At 43.4% G+C, this 19,212-nt stretch overlaps 1 protein-coding gene across 1 annotated transcript in view; it reads left to right on the top strand.

Moving 5' to 3' along the window:
• The window catches only part of LOC124804206 (ubiquitin domain-containing protein 1), a 66,957-nt gene that overhangs the window by 29,260 nt on the left and 18,485 nt on the right, over window positions 1-19,212 (top strand). Inside the window, exon 4 of the mRNA XM_047264735.1 lies at window positions 5,395-5,513. Within this exon, the coding sequence (XP_047120691.1) occupies window positions 5,395-5,513 (119 nt within the window). The remainder of the gene's footprint in view (window positions 1-5,394; window positions 5,514-19,212) is intronic.

The raw sequence follows: 19,212 nt of genomic DNA, 5'->3' as shown, positions 1-19,212 counted from the left end.
AATAGAACCATTTTTAGATGTATATGTGTTTTGATTGAAAATGCATTGGAAAAAGATCTCGTGTCTTTTCTGTGCAGATGTAAGGTGCATGAGATGATTATGTTAATAGTTTTTTTTAATTAACTGCAAACTCTGTTAAACTCTCTTCTTGAAGAACAATCCCATGGAATGTAGATATGATAGTGAACATCAAATTAATTCAAAGAAATGCAGCTAGGATATTATGTGGTCAGTATGGCCAGTAAAAAATTTGCTGTAGATGCCCAGGGATATTAAATGGGAATAACTCAAATAAAAAATTCTAGTTCCTCTTTATAAATTTAGGAAACTGGTAGTCAAGAAAGACTGTGTGACAAGTTTTGTTGCCACTATAATGAAGTGGTCAGCCAGTCACATTTCCCTGTGCTGTTCTTTTAGCTCTTTTGTGTTTTTTTTCCCTCTGTTTCTGTTTCTTAATTAGCTATCTTGCCTCCCCATTGGTTTTAGTGCATATGAGAGTGCCTGTGTGATAGTCATTGTGTGGTCGTTTTGTGTGCATGCGTGTACAACAGTTTTCATTCTTATCCACGTTTTTTTGTTTTAATCGATGTCAGGGCGCTGATAACCTCGCCGTTGGGCACCCATAAGATCCCAAACCACACACACACATGCCACTATAATATATTCTGCATGGGAATCGTGTTTTCATTAAGAGAGTGTAGATTGTGTAAAAAGGTATGTAGACAACCATTACCCTTGCTCAACAGAGAGTTGTAGTAGGAGAAAGTTGTTAATATTCACATGAAGTACACTCTGCCTTACACTAAACAGTAGTTTGTGGAGCATATATGTGGATGTTAATGTTTCGTTCCATGTCCTTCAAAGCCATCCTTTGTTTTGGTCTTTGAAACACAATGTATGAATGTATGATTTTAGATCCAACCCATTATTGCAGCTACACAATTTGCTATACAGTATCCAGTACCACAGTTTAAATGATAGTCGTTAAGTCTCATGGAAAATGTGTACCATTATTGTAAATAAAAGAAAACTACTTTTACTTTTCTTGTCTTTCTCAGAAGTTTATCGTAATTCAGTCTTAATAATTTTTATATGTAAAAAAACATTTCCAACATTGTTAGATGCTGCTGGATCCCCAGCAAAAGCTTAGCTGAAAAGGCTAAAGTGATTAGTTGGATTTTTGGAATTCTAGTCTTCCAAAGATGTGCAAGATGTACATTGATGAGTAGCGTAACTGGACTGATTATGACTGATCAGTGTAGTGTGTCTGCTGTGGAGATGAGTCACTCCCACATCTTGTTTATGATTGTGCGCAACAGTTAATCACTTAATATGTCAGCTGAGTTCTTTCGCACCCTTTAATAACATAGGCCAAGAAATGTGTTCTTTAACATCACTTTGGCTCTTTTTTTGTATTCACTGTTGTCCAAAATTAAAGCAAAAAAATTACTTTTTCTCCGTCCTGTGTCCAATTCATGATATAATTGTACAAACTGTCAACAGATGTTCCTACAGTCGTATTATGAACAGAATATGGCATTCCAGTCAAAGGTGAGATCCCCTGCTATACCCACAGGACAGGACAGATAGTTTAATTTGTGGAAAGGGGCCAAAAGGAGTGGCTGTCAGTTGCATTCGAACATACTACTTTATTCATTTGATAAACATTACAAGAGTAAAGATAACATTAAAAACAGAGCAAGCCAAACATTAATTTTAGAACTTAATTCCTGACTAAATGCGCCATTCAATTTCATGCCTCAAGAGCACAACTACTTTAATTTAAAACCGGCTGAAGGCCAATCACTTCAGACTCAAAAACAAGAATTTGAATTTTGAAAAACAGAAGGCCTCATCTTAAAACATTTCTCTAAATTAGGCTGAAGGCCCAAACAATCTCTCGCCTTAAGGGCAAAACAACTTTAATTTAAAATTGGCTAGAAGCCATACATAAACAACAAGGACAAATAATAAAAGGCAACACATCAAATGTCTTGAGGTTTCCAAGGGTCGGCCTGGAATTCAAACATTAATGCTCACTTACGTGAGACAGGCAGTTGGCCCAACAATCTTAAATCCGACGGCAACCCAACCGATAAGACAGTCAACAGACCAAGTGACAGGATAACTTCCGCTCCACCCGACCAGCACACAACAGGGAGTTCAATGGAACAAAGGAGAAGGTATCGCTGCCCACAACGAATTACACATTCAGCTGTCAAACTACACGCCCTGCTGGACAGCCACAACACGACAAGGAAAATACACTGCCTGAATTTACGTCAACGGCCAGGGCAGGTAACCGGAACGTTAATGGCCACAAGGCAGAATATTCCGCTGGTGCACTTCAATTCCAAAATAATCAAACTCCACAGGAGGGCAGCTAGAATTTCGCCAGCTTGAAATCACACGTTGCTCGCGGGAATGTACCAACAGCCCACGACGAAATTCAAATGATGCAATGTGAAAAGTTGGAGCTGGTTGATAGATTAAGTAAAGGCTCAACTTTTGTGTCCGGGATTGGTGAGCCACAGACCTCGTAGCATTGGGAACAGCCCTTCACACTCCGACAGCGCGTGGACCCTGCCAACCGACCAACTGTCCAAGCCCGGAAACAGTGAAAGGACCAAATATTCGTCGGCCGATGAGATGAACGACCAACCAACAGTCGTCCGGCTCCAATCTCCCTCCGTCGGACAGTTCATGTGTGTCGCCAGCAGTCGGCGAGCACAGGCTGTCGGCGCCTCACTGTCGCACCATCCCCCACTTCACTGCTGCTGCGTCCCGACTGCACTGCTGATCCATTTCCAACTGACTGCCAGACATACGACGACCCGGAAATAATATCGGTCGCTCCAGAAATGGTACAGCAGTGCACTTACCTATATGCACTGCTGCTGCCGCTCACACGCAAATGAGGCAGGAAGTTAGTGACGCCAATAAATGGAATAAGAAAACGAGGCTGCAGTACCCTAATAGAAGATGACAAACAATAAATGTCATGAACACTAGCTGTGCATGGCTCAAATGGACAACCGTGCCATCAGTGATGTCAGGGCACCTATCAAATGGGATAGTGTTTTTTCCGGGCAGTTTCACGTCCACAGTCGGTGTGTACACAGTCGCAGACGGTGCACTGTGGCACAGACAAGACACCTACCAGACTCCCTGCGGTGGGGTGCCATAGGAAAAATGGAAGCAGGACACTCGTAAACTGATGTGGCTCTCTGGCTTAATGTGAATTGTTCTGTTGCTGCTTGGATGTTGTGACAGTTTATAGAGACCGAAACTGTATTCCGAAGACCAGGAGAGGACCGACCATATGTGACACCAGAAGGAGAGGACCGTTATTTGGCTGTAGGGGCATGGCGGTACTGCCTTAGCACTGCACAGCAACTGGCATCAACCTTGAAACATACACTGCACATGTTGTATCGAGACTCAGTGAACCGAAGGTTTCAACAGGATGGCCTTTATTGTCGGAGATATGCTGTGTGTTTATGTATGCCGCGTCTTCACAGAAGTGAATGTCCCATCTGGAGGTAAGGTGGAACACGTTATCGGGACCCAAACATTGTGGAAAGAGACCAATATCGAGGAGGATCCCTAATAGAGTGGGCAGTGATTATGTTGATCACTCAAACATCTCTTTGTGAAATTGCACCAGTGTGTCGGCAAGTTTTAACTGGTGTCTGGTACTGTGACGAGATCTTTGCACCTCACCTGCGGTTGTTATGAGTAGCTGTGGGCCCAGACTTCTCGACCTCGTACAGCACGGGTGGTTGATGTTTTCTTGGAAACTGAAGCTATTACGCACTTAGTGTGGCCTTCTCACTCTCCACATTTGAATCCCATAGAGCATGTTTGGAATGCACTAGGGAAACAAATTTTATCACGCCGGCATCCAACAATCAGTCTCCAACACTTACAAGCAGCTCTGCAGAAAGAATGGGCAGTACTGCCTCAATATGAGGTTGATGACATCATTCACAGCATGTCCTGCCATCATAAGGCCTGTACTACTGCCAGAGGTGGTCATACCCCATACTGAGCACATTAACCAGTTGTCGGAAAGTGTGCACAAATCCGTTAAGTTGGAATAAAAGAAACAAGATTTTCGTCTACCATTTTGTATCTTGCATTTGTTTAAGTTCTGTATTCTTTACATCATTTCTACTTTACCATAAACTGTGTATACTGTTTTGTGGCAAAATAAATGCAACCTCGAAAAATTTCCATTTGTTGCTTTAATTTTGGACACCAGTGTATTTTGTATCCCAGAGATGTGCAATGCTTTGCAAATGTGGACAGTATGCCCCCACAGGGCATATTGTTTAACATATTGGTTAACATTCATGACTTCATACGAAAGGCAGCATGGTCATTAAGCACAAACCACTGGATGTCTCTGCAGTCTTTGCAGTTTGATCACGTTACTGTGGCAATTTGTAACAGTAATATTCAAAAAGAATTTTTAGAAAAGTGTTGAAAGAGTTTTGTAAGTTTTCAAAGATGTGCATCCCATATTAAAAGGATCCACAAAACTTCTCATTGCCATCAGAGTGGAGTTTGTCATAGAAGTTTCCATGATGCATTTTATTTGAAGCATCATGTGTTTTCAGTGCTTGAGAAAGACACCTGTGAATGAGTCAATGTGCCCAGTTTGTGGATGCTTTTTAAATAAGAAAAATACTCCAGTAACATGGGATTACTGAGAAGACAGAGTCTTTGAGATTAGACAGTGCAACCTTTGAAAAATTAAAAGGGAAAGTAATCAGAGATTTTTAAAAGTCATGAGAATGAATGTAGCAGGTTCTCAGTTAATGGATAATAAAAGGCAGCAGTAGCTTCCAAAATAGCAATGCAAGTACCACTTGAAGGTGTAATGAGCTGCTACTTTACTTGCTAGAATGGCTACTGCAGAGATATCTGTTGGTTTGTATTTAACAACCAAGCTGCCTTTTCTCTGACATCATGAATGTTAGCCAATGAGCAATTCCTCTGTGACCTAATGCTGGCTTGCCACGAAGGGAAAGTCAGTGGCCATATTGAGCAGCTAGCTACATGTATGTCTCTGTTTAAAGTGACAGTAGTTCACATTAATTATTGTGTACATAACATTTTAAAACTGAAGTGAAGAACAAGTTTTGTTCCAACAAAAGTGATGTCTTGTGAGCTTTATAGCATTTTCAAAGTTGTGGAACTTTCATCTCGTGCAAGGAGACAGAATAGCTGGTCAGTACATATCCTTAGGTGGTGAAATATGAAGTACTGTCAAAAAGCATTGGCAGTACTTGAATTTTTGCCTCCTGAAGGTAATTACTGGTGAGTCATTCTATACATTTTCCTTTTTTTCTGTATGTCAAGTTATAATCCAACTTTAATTTTTAACAGAACCAGTTGATGGAGGCTTGGAAATGATTTTGAAGCTAAGGCTGTCTTCTACGTGCACTGATGTCAAACTTACAGTGTCGACGAGAGATACTATTGGAATGGCAAAAAGAAAATTGCAGGTACGTTTATCGTTGTTTTTAATGTTCAGTAACATGCTGCAAAGAAATGCTGTTATTTCTTTCATGACTAGTTTGTATCCAATAGTTTTTCCATTTTAATTCTTAATGGCTGTTATATTCTATGTGAATTGAGATCTCAAGTTCCTAGTGTATCTAAAAATTAATTCTTTATTTACTCTTATATTTTCTAAAGAAATGTAGTCGGCATGTAATATCTTCACTAAGCCTTCTATGGAACCCTGAAAAGTTTTCTTTGCTAGAAAAATCCTGTACATTTGTTGTGCTAAACCCAATTTGATGATGCGATAAGAAATGTTTTGAGGGCATATGTGTTACATAAGACTTACATGGTGACATCTTAGAAAAACGCTCTACAAATTACAGCAGTATTGGAAGTTGATGGGTAGAACAATACCTTAAATAAGGTAAAGGCAACCACTCATTTATATCAGGCTGGTGTGGGACAGATAGATAAATGTAACACAAAACAGTGTTCAAGAGGCTTTGAGCTCGGACTCTTTTTCTAGGAGACAGTACACCCATTCACACACGCTGTCACATAGACACCCAACACAGACTGCTGCAGCAACATTTTAATAACTGAGACCAGTTGCTTTGTCTTGGAGTTCTGTGGGTATAGGGAAGTGTTGTAGAAAGAGAAAGAAGCACAAGTGAGAAAATACAGGATGGGGGTGGGGGGAGGGGAGAGAGAAGAGGAAACTTGTGGAGGGAGGGAGGGAGAGAGAGAGAGAGAGAGAGAGAGAGAGAGAGAGAGAGAGAGAATCATGATCATATAGGAGTGGAGGAAGAGAGGTGTGAGAAAACAGTACACCATCCAGGCAGGTAAGGAATGGTGTGGACAATGATGGAAGATGAAAGTTAAAAAGGTAAGGTGAAAAAGTGTGAGCTGGGAGAGAGGGGGGGCGGGGGGGGGGGGGGGGGGGTTCCAATTCCTCAGTTTATACTGAAGAGAGAATTCCCGCCTGCGTAGTTCAGAGGAACTCATGCTGGGAATATCCAAAGGCCACACCTAGTGAAGCAACTGTAAAAGAAATTTGTGTAGTGGTGTGCAGCATGTTTGGCAACTGATGGTCAAGTTTGTAGTTGGCCACAGTTGTAAGCGTGAACATTCATGTGAGCAGACACTTGATTACCTGTCACACCCACATAGAATGCTGTCCAGTAATTGCTGCAGAGGCAATATACAGGGTGATTCAAAAAGAATACCACAACTTTAGGAATTTAAAACTCTGCAACGACAAAAGGCAGAGCTAAGCACTATCTGTCGGCGAATTAAGGGAGCTATAAAGTTTCATTTAGTTGTACATTTGTTCGCTTGAGCTGCTGTTGACTAGGCGTCAGCATCAGTTGATGCTAAGATGGCGACCGCTCAACAGAAAGCTTTTTGTGTTATTGAGTACGGCAGAAGTGAATCGACGACAGTTGTTCAGCGTGCATTTCGAACGAAGTATGGTGTTAAACCTCCTGATAGGTGGTGTATTAAACGTTGGTATAAACAGTTTACAGAGAATGAGTGACAGAGCACTTCATCACTGGCCTCCAAGAAGCCCTGATCTTACCCCCTGCGATTTTTTCTTATGGGGGTATGTTAAGGATATGGTGTTTCGGCCACCTCTCCCAGCCACCATTGATGATTTGAAACGAGAAATAACAGCAGCTATCCAAACTTACGCCTGATATGCTACAGAGAGTGTGGAACGAGTTGGAGTATCGGGTTGATATTGCTCGAGTGTCTGGAGGGGGCCATATTGAACATCTCTGAACTTGTTTTTGAGTGAAAAAAAACCTTTTTAAATACTCTTTGTAATGATGTATAACAGAAGGTTATATTATGTTTCTTTCATTAAATACACATTTTTAAAGTTGTGGTATTCTTTTTGAATCACCCTGTATAACATAGCTGCTTCACTACCTCCTCCCACCCCCCACGTCCCCTCCTCACCCTCACCTCCCCACCAAATCTTTGGTGAGTTCATGCTTGGCTACCACCACAGGACCCCAGCCATTGCAGCACCTCTTCCTTTTACATGCTGCACATCTGTTGTTCAGCTATTCTTTTTCCCGTCCCTTGGGGAACGTGTCTTGTCTATTTTCAGTAGCCCGTTATTGAAACAATACCTTGTCTGCTTTTCCTTCTTTCTTCGTTCTCCATTTCCTCCCCTCTTCCACTTCAGGGTTTCAGGTCTCTCTTTGTTTCTTCTTCCTCCCTGTTTCTAGCTCCTCCATGTGCACTTCTGAAGGCCAGCCCACACATTTAACATGTAACAGGTGACTGGGTAATGTGTAATTCCCGGCCCCGGGGTCGAGCCAGGTGGCGCAGTGATTAGCACACTGGACTCGCATTCAGGAGGACGACGGTTCAATTCCGTCTCCAGGCATCCTGATTTAGGTTTTCCGTGATTTCCCTAAATAGTTTCAGGTAAATGCTGGGATGGTTCCCTTCAAAGGGCACAGCCGATTTCCTTCCCCATCTTTCCCTAATCCGAGCTTGCACTCCATCTCTAATGACCTCGTTGTCGACAGGACGTTAAACACTAATCTCCTCCCAGCCCTGGCTTGACAGATAGGATTTGCGTGTATCCCTTGGTGCAGGTCAGGCCCAGGGAGGGGTGACTGCCTGAGCTGTTACCTTCCAAATTGACAATTGATCCTTCTGTCTAGAGTTCAGGAGGTGTGACCTGAGTTGTGAACAACCACGTAAGGCACATGAGCCCCCCTCTGAGGGGGCTCCCAGTTGGAAAGAGCGCACTGTCCGACACAATAATAGGGGATTTTTTCACAATGAACCAATCATCTTCATCTCAGTCTATGTCTACTAAACATAAATAGAATGAGGCTAAAGATTCAACAACTCTCCCAGTTGCACCTCAGTTTCTCATGGTGTCACATACCGAAGAAGCTCATTCCTTTGCTACCGTTAATCAGTTTATTATTCAGACTTTACTCCTGGAGATCAATTGTGATTTTCATGCCCAACAACTGCTTGCAGCTTTGCTCCTCCACGACTATACTGTTCGTGTCAAGGCTCATTATATGCTGAATTCTTCACAAGATGTTATTTACACTCACTCCTCGGTCTGACCAAAGGGAAAATCGAACATTATGTCACTGAATTAGGGTGGGTGTATCAATTGTAATGGTGACCATGCTGCCTCGTTCCTTGAGTGTCTCCTGGTAACCTTGCTGTTGAGCACCCATAAGCACCAAACCAACCAGTTAGTGTCCTATGCGTCCCGATGAACGGGCCTTCTAGGAGATCCAGGTGAAGGAAAAAGTACTGTACCTTGTCACTTGCAAGTTGCTGGCAAGTCAAAAGTCCTTCATTTGACCATCTGGCACTACAGTACCATTCTTGCTATGCCTTGCTCCATGAGGACTTGACCACACAGGCTTGTGACCTCCAGTTCAGTACTGAAGTTGTAAATCGCTCTGTATTGTGGTAACATCCCCGTCTCCCACTACAGCTGTGCAACAGCCCACCAAATCTGCACCCTCGGTGGCGAAATCACCCGCTACACGACTGAAAGGCTGGAAAGAACAAAAGAAACACTCTCACGAAGAGTTTTTATGTACCTCCAGCCAACAAATGTCTGAGTCTTTGTCTGCCAATTGTAAAGGCTCCAAGAAATTGAGCAAAGGCAAACGATCTTCTCCTTCCCTGACTCAGACATCCTCTTCTGCAGTGTCTGTGATACCCTCACCTAGCCGACCTGTATTTCACTGGTGTGCACTGTCTACCATTTGTCTGACATGAGGAGAATGCCGATGCCTCCGTGGATTTCATGGAACAGGATCCTCCAACCCCTGCACCCTATAGCAGTGAGTCTTCGAGGGCTGGCACTCAGCAGCCACCTCAGTGACAGCCTTCCGTTTGTCCCCTCCACCCCATTCCCTGTTCTGACTTGTCTCCAGTGGAACGTTTGTGGCATTAGAGCCAACAAGGAGGAATTATAGCTGCTCTTGGAGTTGCCATGTCCAGTTCTTGTCTGCTTCAAAGAATTTAAATTGTGTCCTCGCAACCATTTTGACCTATCACGTTTCTTTCCGGTCTGCTTCGGGCTTCCCTCCCTGAGGGCGGCATTCCGTCTCATGAGGGAGTCATGCTGCTCATTCAGGATGACGTCCATAGCCAAACCGTCTCACTGAACACCTGGCTGCAAGCCATTGCATTCCACATTTTCTTTCCTCGTTTCACCTTTTCTATTTCACTGTCACCAGGGCAGACGTACTCCAGCTCGTTGGTCACCTTCCCCACCTCCTTTTGCAGCCAGGTGACTTAACATCCACCATCACCTTTGGAGTCCTTTGAGAAACTGTCTGGGAGGTTCCCTCTTACCTGACTTACTCAATCAACTCAACCTCATCTGCCTTAACAAAGGAATGCCCATGTCCCTTTCAGACTCCACACACATCTGTTCCTGTTTAGACCTCTTATTCTGCGCTGCCCAGCTTACCTGCCGTCTCAATGTGGTCTGCTCTCTTCGACACATATTGTACTCAAGTGACCATTTCCTGTGCACTGTCCATTTGCTGACTCCTAGGCCACCTTCATGTAAACCCAGTTGGCAGCTTCCTAAGGCCGAGTGCAGGCTTTACTCCTCCTTGGTGATCAACATTTCCCCAGTTGTGATGACTGGGTAGAGTACCTTATGAATGTCATTCTTACCACCACAGAATGTTCCATATCTTGCCATTCTTCTTTACCACACCATGTCCTGGTTGCCTGGTGGACTGAGACATGCGACAACAGGATTTGCATGCAAAGATATGCTCTCTGCTTTTTTTTTTTTTTTTTTTTTTTTTTTTTTTTTTTTTTTTTTTTTTTTTTTTTTGATTGTCCTACAATGGTGAATTGTATTAGTTATAAACTGTTGTGTGCGCAGTGTTGACACATTCTTCAGAACAGCAAAAAAGCTAGCTGGATTTCTTGTAATACTTCTTTCAACAGTTTCACTCCCTCTTTCATTGTGTGGGGCAACCTCCATCAGCTCTCTGAGACCAAGGTTCATTTAGCAACCCCCCCCCCCCCCCCCTCCCCCCCGACCATAGCAAACAATGTCGTTGTGGACCCTGTTGTTACCTCCAGCACCTCAGGCTGTTATTCTGTGGAAATTTGGAGCTTGACCCACTATCACCCTGCATTTCACCCTGAAATGAGTGGAGGTGACTCGGGTGATATCCTTCACCTCTCAGAATCACAAATGCTACAATACTGCATTCACCATGAGGGAGCTTGACTATGTTCTCACCTCATCCTAATCTTTCACCCCAGGGCCAGATGATGTTCACATTCAGATGTTACAACACCTCTCTTGCTGGCAGGCATTTTCTACATCGTACATATAGTCCCATTTCAGCAGATGCTGCTGGCATGGAGTCACTGCCATACCCATACATAAGCCTGGTAAAGACAAACACGTCCCTTCTAGCTACTGCCCCATTTCCGTCACCAGCTGTGTTTGCCAGGTGGTGAGTGGAATGTTTGATTCATGGCCGGGTGGTATAGTAGCTTGAGTCTCGCAATCTACTGACCACTGCACAATGTGGATTTCGTGCCCACTGCTCTGCAATTCACCATCTCGTCACTTTGTCAACCCTTGTCATGAGCATTTTCTGCAGAAATACCAGATTGTGGCCATGTTTTTTGATTTGGAGAAAGCCTACGACATCTGCTTGAGGGCTTGTATCCTCCGTACTTGATGAACATGGGGCATCTGAGGCCACTTACCACAACTTTATTATGGCCTGTCTCCCACCAGGCATCTCTGGCTCTTTTCATCGACGACTTTGCGTTGTATTGCAGTTCTCCACAAACTTGTCTCCTTGAGCGGCATCTTCAGCAATGTCTTGGACGTCTTTACTTGTGGAGCATCCACTAAGGCTTTGGCTTTTCCACTGACTAAAACGTCGGTATTAATTTTGGCAGTGCAGTGGGTTTCTTCCAACATCTTCACATCTGGGGCCTGTTGCTCTATCGGTCACTGAAACTACAAAATTCCTGGGGCTCATATTTGATAGGAAACTTTCTTGGTCCTCTCATGTGCCACCCTCCTCCATGTATACAGATCACTTGTTCATTCGAAAGTAGACTATGAGTGCTTCGTTTATTTGTCTGCATGTCCATCCACTTTATGCCATCTTAACATGATCCACAATTGTGGAATAAGTTTGATCACTATTGCCATTTACGTCAACCCAGTTGAGAATCTACATGCAGAAGCTGCCGAACTACCACTGTCATATCAGCATGATGTGCTCTTCGGAAGAACACATGCCATTTGTCTTCCATGCTTGGCCACCCATCCTGTGTCCCTTTTTTTTTGAGACTACGTTAACTTCCAGTACGGGGCACACCCTTCGTCTCTGTTACCTCCTAGAGTTAGCTTTGGGCTACTGCTCTGGCAGCTACCATAACTTCCTGCCATGTTCCTGATGGGTGTGAACCCTTCACTGCCTTGGCTTCCTACAGTGGTCCATGTTCATCTTGGACTCCATTTGCTTCCCAAGGTCACTACTCCTGATTCGATATATCAATGTAAGTTTCTCGACCTTTACAAGCAACTTAGCGATACTACCTTCTTGTGCAGTGATGGCTCTGAGCCCAACTGTGGTGTCGGGTATGCCTTTGTAACTGGCACGGACCATTTTTAGTATCAGCTTGCAGAACACTGCTCAATTTCTACAGTATAGCTCTTTGCCCTCTTATCAGGCCACCCAGTACATACAGCAACACAAACTTTTTAATTGTGTCATATGTTCCAACTCTCCAGTGCTTTTCAGAGCCAGTGTGTGTTGTACACAGTCCATCCCTTAGTGCAATAGATCCAAGAAAGCTTCCACTTGCTCACTGTTGAGGGAGTCATCGTAATGTTCATGCGGGTTCCTGGTCACGTCGATCTGGCCGGAAATGAGACAGCTGCCAAGGTTGCATTCTTTCTACCTCGGTGTACTAGCGCTTCCGTTTCGTTAGATGATCTCTGTGTTACTGCCTCTCAGCAGGCTGTCTCATTTTAGCACCACCAGTGGTCTTCTTTTCATGGGAACGAGCTCCAGTGAGTAAATCTCTCCCAGCAGCTTGGCGGACCTCCTCTCGGCCCTCTCGTTGCAAGGAGATCATTTTAAGTAGGTTGTGTATTGGGCATTGCCATTTAAGTGGTGCTCCCCAACCACTGTGTGCTCATTATCATCAATCTTTGATGGTTTGCCATTTCTTGATGCAGTGTCTTTTTTTTTTTTTTTTTTAACTGCTTGGGTTTCAGTGTATGTTTGCCATCTAAGTTATCAACCATTTTAGTGAATGACACACAGTCAGTCAATCAAGTTTTACTTTTTACCCATAACAGCATTATGGCGAATGGCATTTAATTTTTTGTTAGGGCCATCCACTGTCTATGGTGTGTATTGTGGACATTTCTCCAAGTGGACATCCTTGTTTTTAGCTCTCTTTTCTTCCGTTCAGTGGGCTTAGCGTGTAGTCGCTTTCAACTTCTTTTACTTATAGATGTTGTAAGGTTCCGGCATGGCATGGGCACTTATGACCTCACATGATTTTGCACCCCCCCCCCCCCTCCCCCAGCACAAATAAAGGCAAACAAGCTGCCTCTCAAATGTGACTGCGTGACCCTGCCTGTGGCTGGACTGTGGTTGGAGGCGGTGGGCGAGAGTATGGGACAGGCCTTGAAATCGTGATAATCCACAAGGGAGTGAGAGGTTCAAATGTAAATAGAATTGCTCAAGGTTAGTCTATGAGTTCAGTGGGTGGCAAAATACTATTTTGGTATTATATTGGTTGTGATATTCTTCATCTCAGGTGACTATGAGAGATAGTCAAAGCCCTGGTTGAGGCTAGGCCAGGGTGCTAGTGGGTGATCAGAGGAGTGCTGGTCCATGGCTTGTTAACAGGTTTACTAGCATCAGAGGAGGAAATGCTTAGGTTATTGGTATACTTCGACAACTCTTGCTTTTCACTGCAGCTGTGTTGTCATTGTTGGTGAGGCTGTTAGGAAACTATTCACATTGAACAGGTGAAGTAGAAGTCTTGGTTTGGTAGTGGTGGGTGCACTTGATGTGAAGAAACGTATTTATGGGCCCATCTGAGGGTTTGAGATCGACATGTAGGAAGGTGGAGCATTGAGTTGAGAAGGACAAGGTGAAGTGGCTTTGGAAGTAAATGTTACTGTTATAGATGAAAAATCAAAGGTTGTCTTTGCCGTGAGTCAAGATAATGAAAACGTCATCAGTGAATCTGAACCAGGTAAGTGGTTTTAGGTGTTGACTGAATTGATGTATTCCTTCAAATGGCCCATAAATGTCATGCCTGTACCCTTGGCAGTACATGGATTTGCTTGAAGATTTGTGCCTTCAAAAGTGAAATAATAGTGTCAGGATGTGGTTGGTGAGGAGGATTGAGAAAGAGTTGGTGGGTTTGGTATCAGGAGGATGGTGGGAAAGGTAGTGTTTCATGGCCTCAAAGCCATGGGCATGGGGATTGTTGGTAAATAAGAATGTTACATCCGCAGTGGCCCACAACTATTCTAGTGGTAATGGGATAGGAACTGTGGAAAGATAGTGATGGAAGTGAACTGTGTCTTGGATGTAGGAAGAAAGATATGAACAATAGTTTGCAGGTGTTAGTAAACAAAGGGAAGAGGTTCATTCTGTGGGACCATTGTAATAAGCCACAGTATGATGCCTAGTAGGAAGTCCTCTGGGTTTCGGTTTGTGCAGGAGGAAAAAGGTTAGGAGTGCATGGGGTTGCCAGTGTGAGGAGGGAGATGGATTGAGATGTCAGGTTTTCATTGAGATTCATGACCATAGTGGTGATGCCTTTGTGAGCAGGACAGATTATAAGGTCTGCCTTGGTTTACAGGTTATGAATAGCTGTATGTTCCATAGGAGCAATGTTTGACTCGTTAGGGAGTGATTTAGGAAAGAAAGGTGAGGCCAGGTTAGAAGTGAGGAATTCTTGAATGATTACTGTGCCATGACTGGGTGGAAGGAGAGGAGTCACAGATGGATGCAGGTTGGAACTGTTCCAAACAAGGTACTATGTGGGGTTTTGTTGTTGGTTGGCTGTTTATCCACTGTAGAGAATGAAGGGGGGTTGGGGGGGGGGGGGGTCAAGCCCGCATGGTTGAAGGTAGGTTTTGGGCTAAGGTGAAGCGAAGCTTTTGGAAAGTACTGAGACTGCTGCAGCGGTCAGAGTTTTGGCAGAAAGATTGACAACAAAGTTGTGGGATGGGTATTCAGGAGCAATGTGTTTCTTGCAAATAGGATGAACTTGAATAAAATGAACAGTTTGAACAAGGCAAATCTGTAGTGTACATTTCTGCTCCATTTCCATTGTCTGTGCGATTGTAGTTGGTTTGCTTGTTCATATTATTAAACATGGAGACCTGTATTTATTTTCTTCTTTTTGCTTTCTGAAAGGTATCCCCAGATGGCTTAAGTCTCTGAATGTATATTTAAAAACCTCATTTACCCAGTGGGTAACTTTATTGAAAAGCTGTAACAATGAATCACTAAGAGTAGCTGCCACTTCAAAAATAGGCAATTGCTCACCTGGAAATAAAAAAATGTGCTGTCTAGGTACACTTAAATAGAAGATGGGAGGTTGTTTGTAAGAAAGTGTATGGTAAGTACGATATCCCATCAGTAGTTCAGGAAAACTGGGTCTTGATTGAATGACAATATGGACTGTCTGATGTAACAAGCACTAGATCTTCTGAATAGCATTGTAGAACGTTGTCAACAGTTCAGATGTCTCATTCTTTACATTCACACTTTTTAAGTCTGAACTGTGACCTATATCCTCACCTATACTTTGGTAGCCACAGTGCATGTTAGCTGATATTCTCATAACACTGTCATTTCCCCTCTTTGCTACTCAATTTGTGGATGATTATTGGGATGAACAACTGTCAATAATTTTCTGTAAGAACTCAAATTTCCCAATTATTGTCATTTCGCAATGTGTTGTGAATCTCTCACACTATTAAACAAACCTGTGAGGAAATGTGCAATTCTTATTTGCTTGTTTCTGGCTATTTTTATAAAGATATACTTCATAAGGTTTGATACTCATCTTGTGGGTCAATTAAATTTCTTTTACCTTCTTCAGATGAATTTAAACATGGCACTTACTTTTTTACATCTTGTTTTATATAAATGTTTACTATCTAGAAGTATACTTGTAAATATTTTAAAACTGTTGTTATTTTCGGTCATTTTTTGCCAGTAGTTTAATAGAGCAGTGATACATATTTTCAGTTATTTATACTCAATATGTTGGGGCTCAACTGCTAATCCATGTACAAAATGTTGATCTCCTGCATCGCATTTTACTGAAATTTTTAGGCTTTGTAATTTTCCGGTATGCACAGCACTGTCTGCAAATAGCCTCACAGAGGGTATCCACCAGGTAGTTTAAATGTATTGTGAACAGTAATTGCCATACAGCTGTCACTCGGGGTCCTCATGAAATTAAGTCTATGGATGACAATTTTGACTCATTAAGACCAATGTGTTGAATTTTGTGCACCAGGAAGTCAAGAACCAGTCAAGAAATGGATCCAGTGGTAGTAAGCTCATATTTTTCTACTGTACAACAGTGCAAAACTATATCGAATGGCTTCAGGAAGACAAGGAACAGAGTGTTGATTGGTCACTGTTAGGTACTGTCCCTGATAGCTGGTTGTAGTGGTGCAGCAAGCTGGATAGTCCCATATCAGGCATCCTGTGACCCTTATGGAAGAGATGTTCATCTAGTATTCAGGACCACGACTGCTCTCCCAACTAGGCATTGTCGGTTCAAAGGGTTGGGAAGTGTCAAGTGAATATGTCGGAGGTGAAGCTGCCTGCAGTATGTCAGTCGGTATGCCCATAAACACTTCATTACTCCATTACTGGTGTGGCCCAGCATTGACCCTCGACATCCATGATCCATGGGCGTGGTGAGGTATCAGTCTTGTACCCACAGTGGCAAGAAATGGTGCAGGCAGTGTGGCTATGTTCCGGCCTGGTAAGCGAGTGTTGGGCACTGAAAGGTGTCCAGAGACTCAGCGACAAGGATGGCATCGGTTCGACCATTGCTCCACCCTGCAGGGCCTGGACCAGGAAGAAATCCCAACACTATCAAAATGTCTTGAAACTGCGGTTACTGCTCCAGTGTCCAGGTTGAGGTTGCGGAGCTTGTGGGTGTTAGCAAGCATTAGGATTATGTCATTGTGCTTCAGCTAGTGCCCAAGCTGTACCCTCTCCTGTCCTGGAGTAATTCGACCTACTGAATTCTTGAGTGGCTAAAGTCTGGTTGCAACATGGGAGATATTGCCTTATTTCATATTTTACAAAATATTAGTCCAGAGTACAAATTCTAATTTAGCTCCCTTACATTGGAACTCTTCATTCCCTGTGTATATTTACACTGTATGTACTGTTGGGGTTTTTCTGTGGGCTCAGACACGGAGACAAAAATATGAATGATAGGTTTCTCTGTAGTTTGTATAGTTATAGTAAGTGGCTGATGCTGTAAACAATGCACAAATTTTGTAACACAGACACTGCTACATCAAACAAAAGAAAGTTTAGGATGGAGAGATTGCTACTACCACATAGAGATGTTGACTCACAGACAGCCACAATGAAAAGACGGTCGTATATTTAAGCTTTTGGCCAAAAGTCCTCCTTCCAAAACAAAAACACACTCATGACCATTGTTTCCAGCTGATGTAGCCAGACTACAGATGCAACTGCACATGATGGGATCAGCAATCTGGTATGAGCTGTGAGGGTAAGAAAGAACCATGGGGTAGAGAGGGGGAGGAGGAACATGTAAGGGGTCCGTAGGCCCTTACTATAACTTTGCACTCGGCACAGGTCGATAGGGCGAACAATCGATTATGAAGTGTTGAGAGAGCGAGTGTCGAGATGCGCCAGTGTGGTTGGCGGGTATATGTGTGTGAAGGCCATTGTTGAAATACAGGTCTTTAACGGAGAAGGGTGTCGCCATCGCCGTGGTTAGACCCCTATGTAATAGATTAATACCAGGAAAGTGAAGAAGTATCATTATGAAAGTGATCAGTTACGTTACTAGTGCCAATATTTGGTTTCGCGTCTACCGCGCTGGCCTAACCTTGGATTGCAGTGATGGATTAGCATGTGACGATAATGGAAAATGAAGAAAGCCTGTGCTGAGATTAGCCGTAATTAGATATGTATGACGAAGGCAGTGGCTATCTCCTTTTCTTTGTCTTTTGAGAATAATATAAGTTCGTAATTAGTAAAACTGTGTTGGTGTTCCTCATTACCAGACATTCAGTATTATAGTATTGAGCAGAACGAACTAGAATGTAACAACTTCCGTAGCAGTCAATTCCGATTGCCAGCCCCATTAGGTTCACGGTCGTGTTAATAATAAATATTGGGCTGCTATTCGATCAGATCAGGTCGGGATAATAAATCGAAGGTGTTACAAAAAACAGGGTGGGGTGGGAACAAGGACAGGTGCAGGTGTAGTGCTGCTTGTGAAAGCCAGGTTGATGTGGGGGGGGGGGGGGGGGGGGGTGGGGGGGGTGGAGACAGACAGAATGGGGGACAGGGGGCAGCAAAGTTGAAAAAGGGAAAAGACAAATGGATAAGTTGCTAGAATAGAAGACTTGCATAGTGCCGGAGTGGGAGCAGACAAGGGGATGAGTAGATGGAGGAGAGGTACTAGCAGAGTTTAAGGCCAGGCAATGAAATAACACATGACGAACAGAGCAAGGAGGACATAAAAATCAGACTAGCACAGGCAAAAAGGGCATTCCTGGCCAAGAGAAGTCTACTAGTATCAAACATAAGCCTTAATTTGTGGAAGAAGTTTCTGTGAAGTTCGTATGGAATACAGCATTGTATGGCAGTGAAACATGGACTGTGGGAAAGCTGGAACTTGAGAACTGAAGCATTTGAGGTGCGGTGCCACAGACAAATGTTGAAAATTAGGTGGACTGATAAGGCAAGGAATAAGTTGGTTCTGTACAGAATTAGATGGGGGAAGGAATGTATGGAAAACACTGACAAGAAGAAGGGGTACTAGAGGAAGCTGTAGAGGGTAAAAACTGTAGAGGAAGACAGAGATAGGAATAAATCCAGCAAATAATTGAGGATGTAGGTTGCAAGTACTACTCTGAGATAAAGAGGTTGGCTCAGGAGAAGTATTCATGGTGGGCCACATGAAACCAATCAGAAGACTTAAGGCCAGTGGGGTTATAGGAAAATAGGATATGTTGCAGAGAGAGAGAGAGACCACCTGTGAAATACAGAGAAGCTGCTGTTTGTAGGATGAATCCAGATGGTACAGGCAGTGAAGGAGTCATTGAAGTGAAGCTCATTGTGTTTGGCAGCATGTTCAGCAACTGGATGCTCCAGCTTTTCACTAGGCCACAGGTTGTTGGTGGCCATTCATTTGGACAGACAGCTTGTTAGCTGTCATGCCCAAATAGAAACCAGAACATTGGTTGCAGCTTAGTTTCTGGGTCACATGGCTGCTTTCGCAGGTAGCTCTGCCTTCGATGGGATAGGAGATGTTTGTGACTAGACTGGATTAGGTGGTGGCAGGACGATATATGGGACAGCTGTTGTGCTGCACACGATCTCACAAGGAGCAATACACCTACCCCCACCCATAGCCCGCTCTCTCTGC

The sequence above is a fragment of the Schistocerca piceifrons genome, chromosome 1 (assembly GCF_021461385.2).
Source record: "Schistocerca piceifrons isolate TAMUIC-IGC-003096 chromosome 1, iqSchPice1.1, whole genome shotgun sequence".
Taxonomy (NCBI): domain Eukaryota; kingdom Metazoa; phylum Arthropoda; class Insecta; order Orthoptera; family Acrididae; genus Schistocerca; species Schistocerca piceifrons.
The sequence above is the reverse complement of the archived record's forward strand: the minus strand, read 5'-3'. Positions and strand labels throughout refer to the sequence as shown.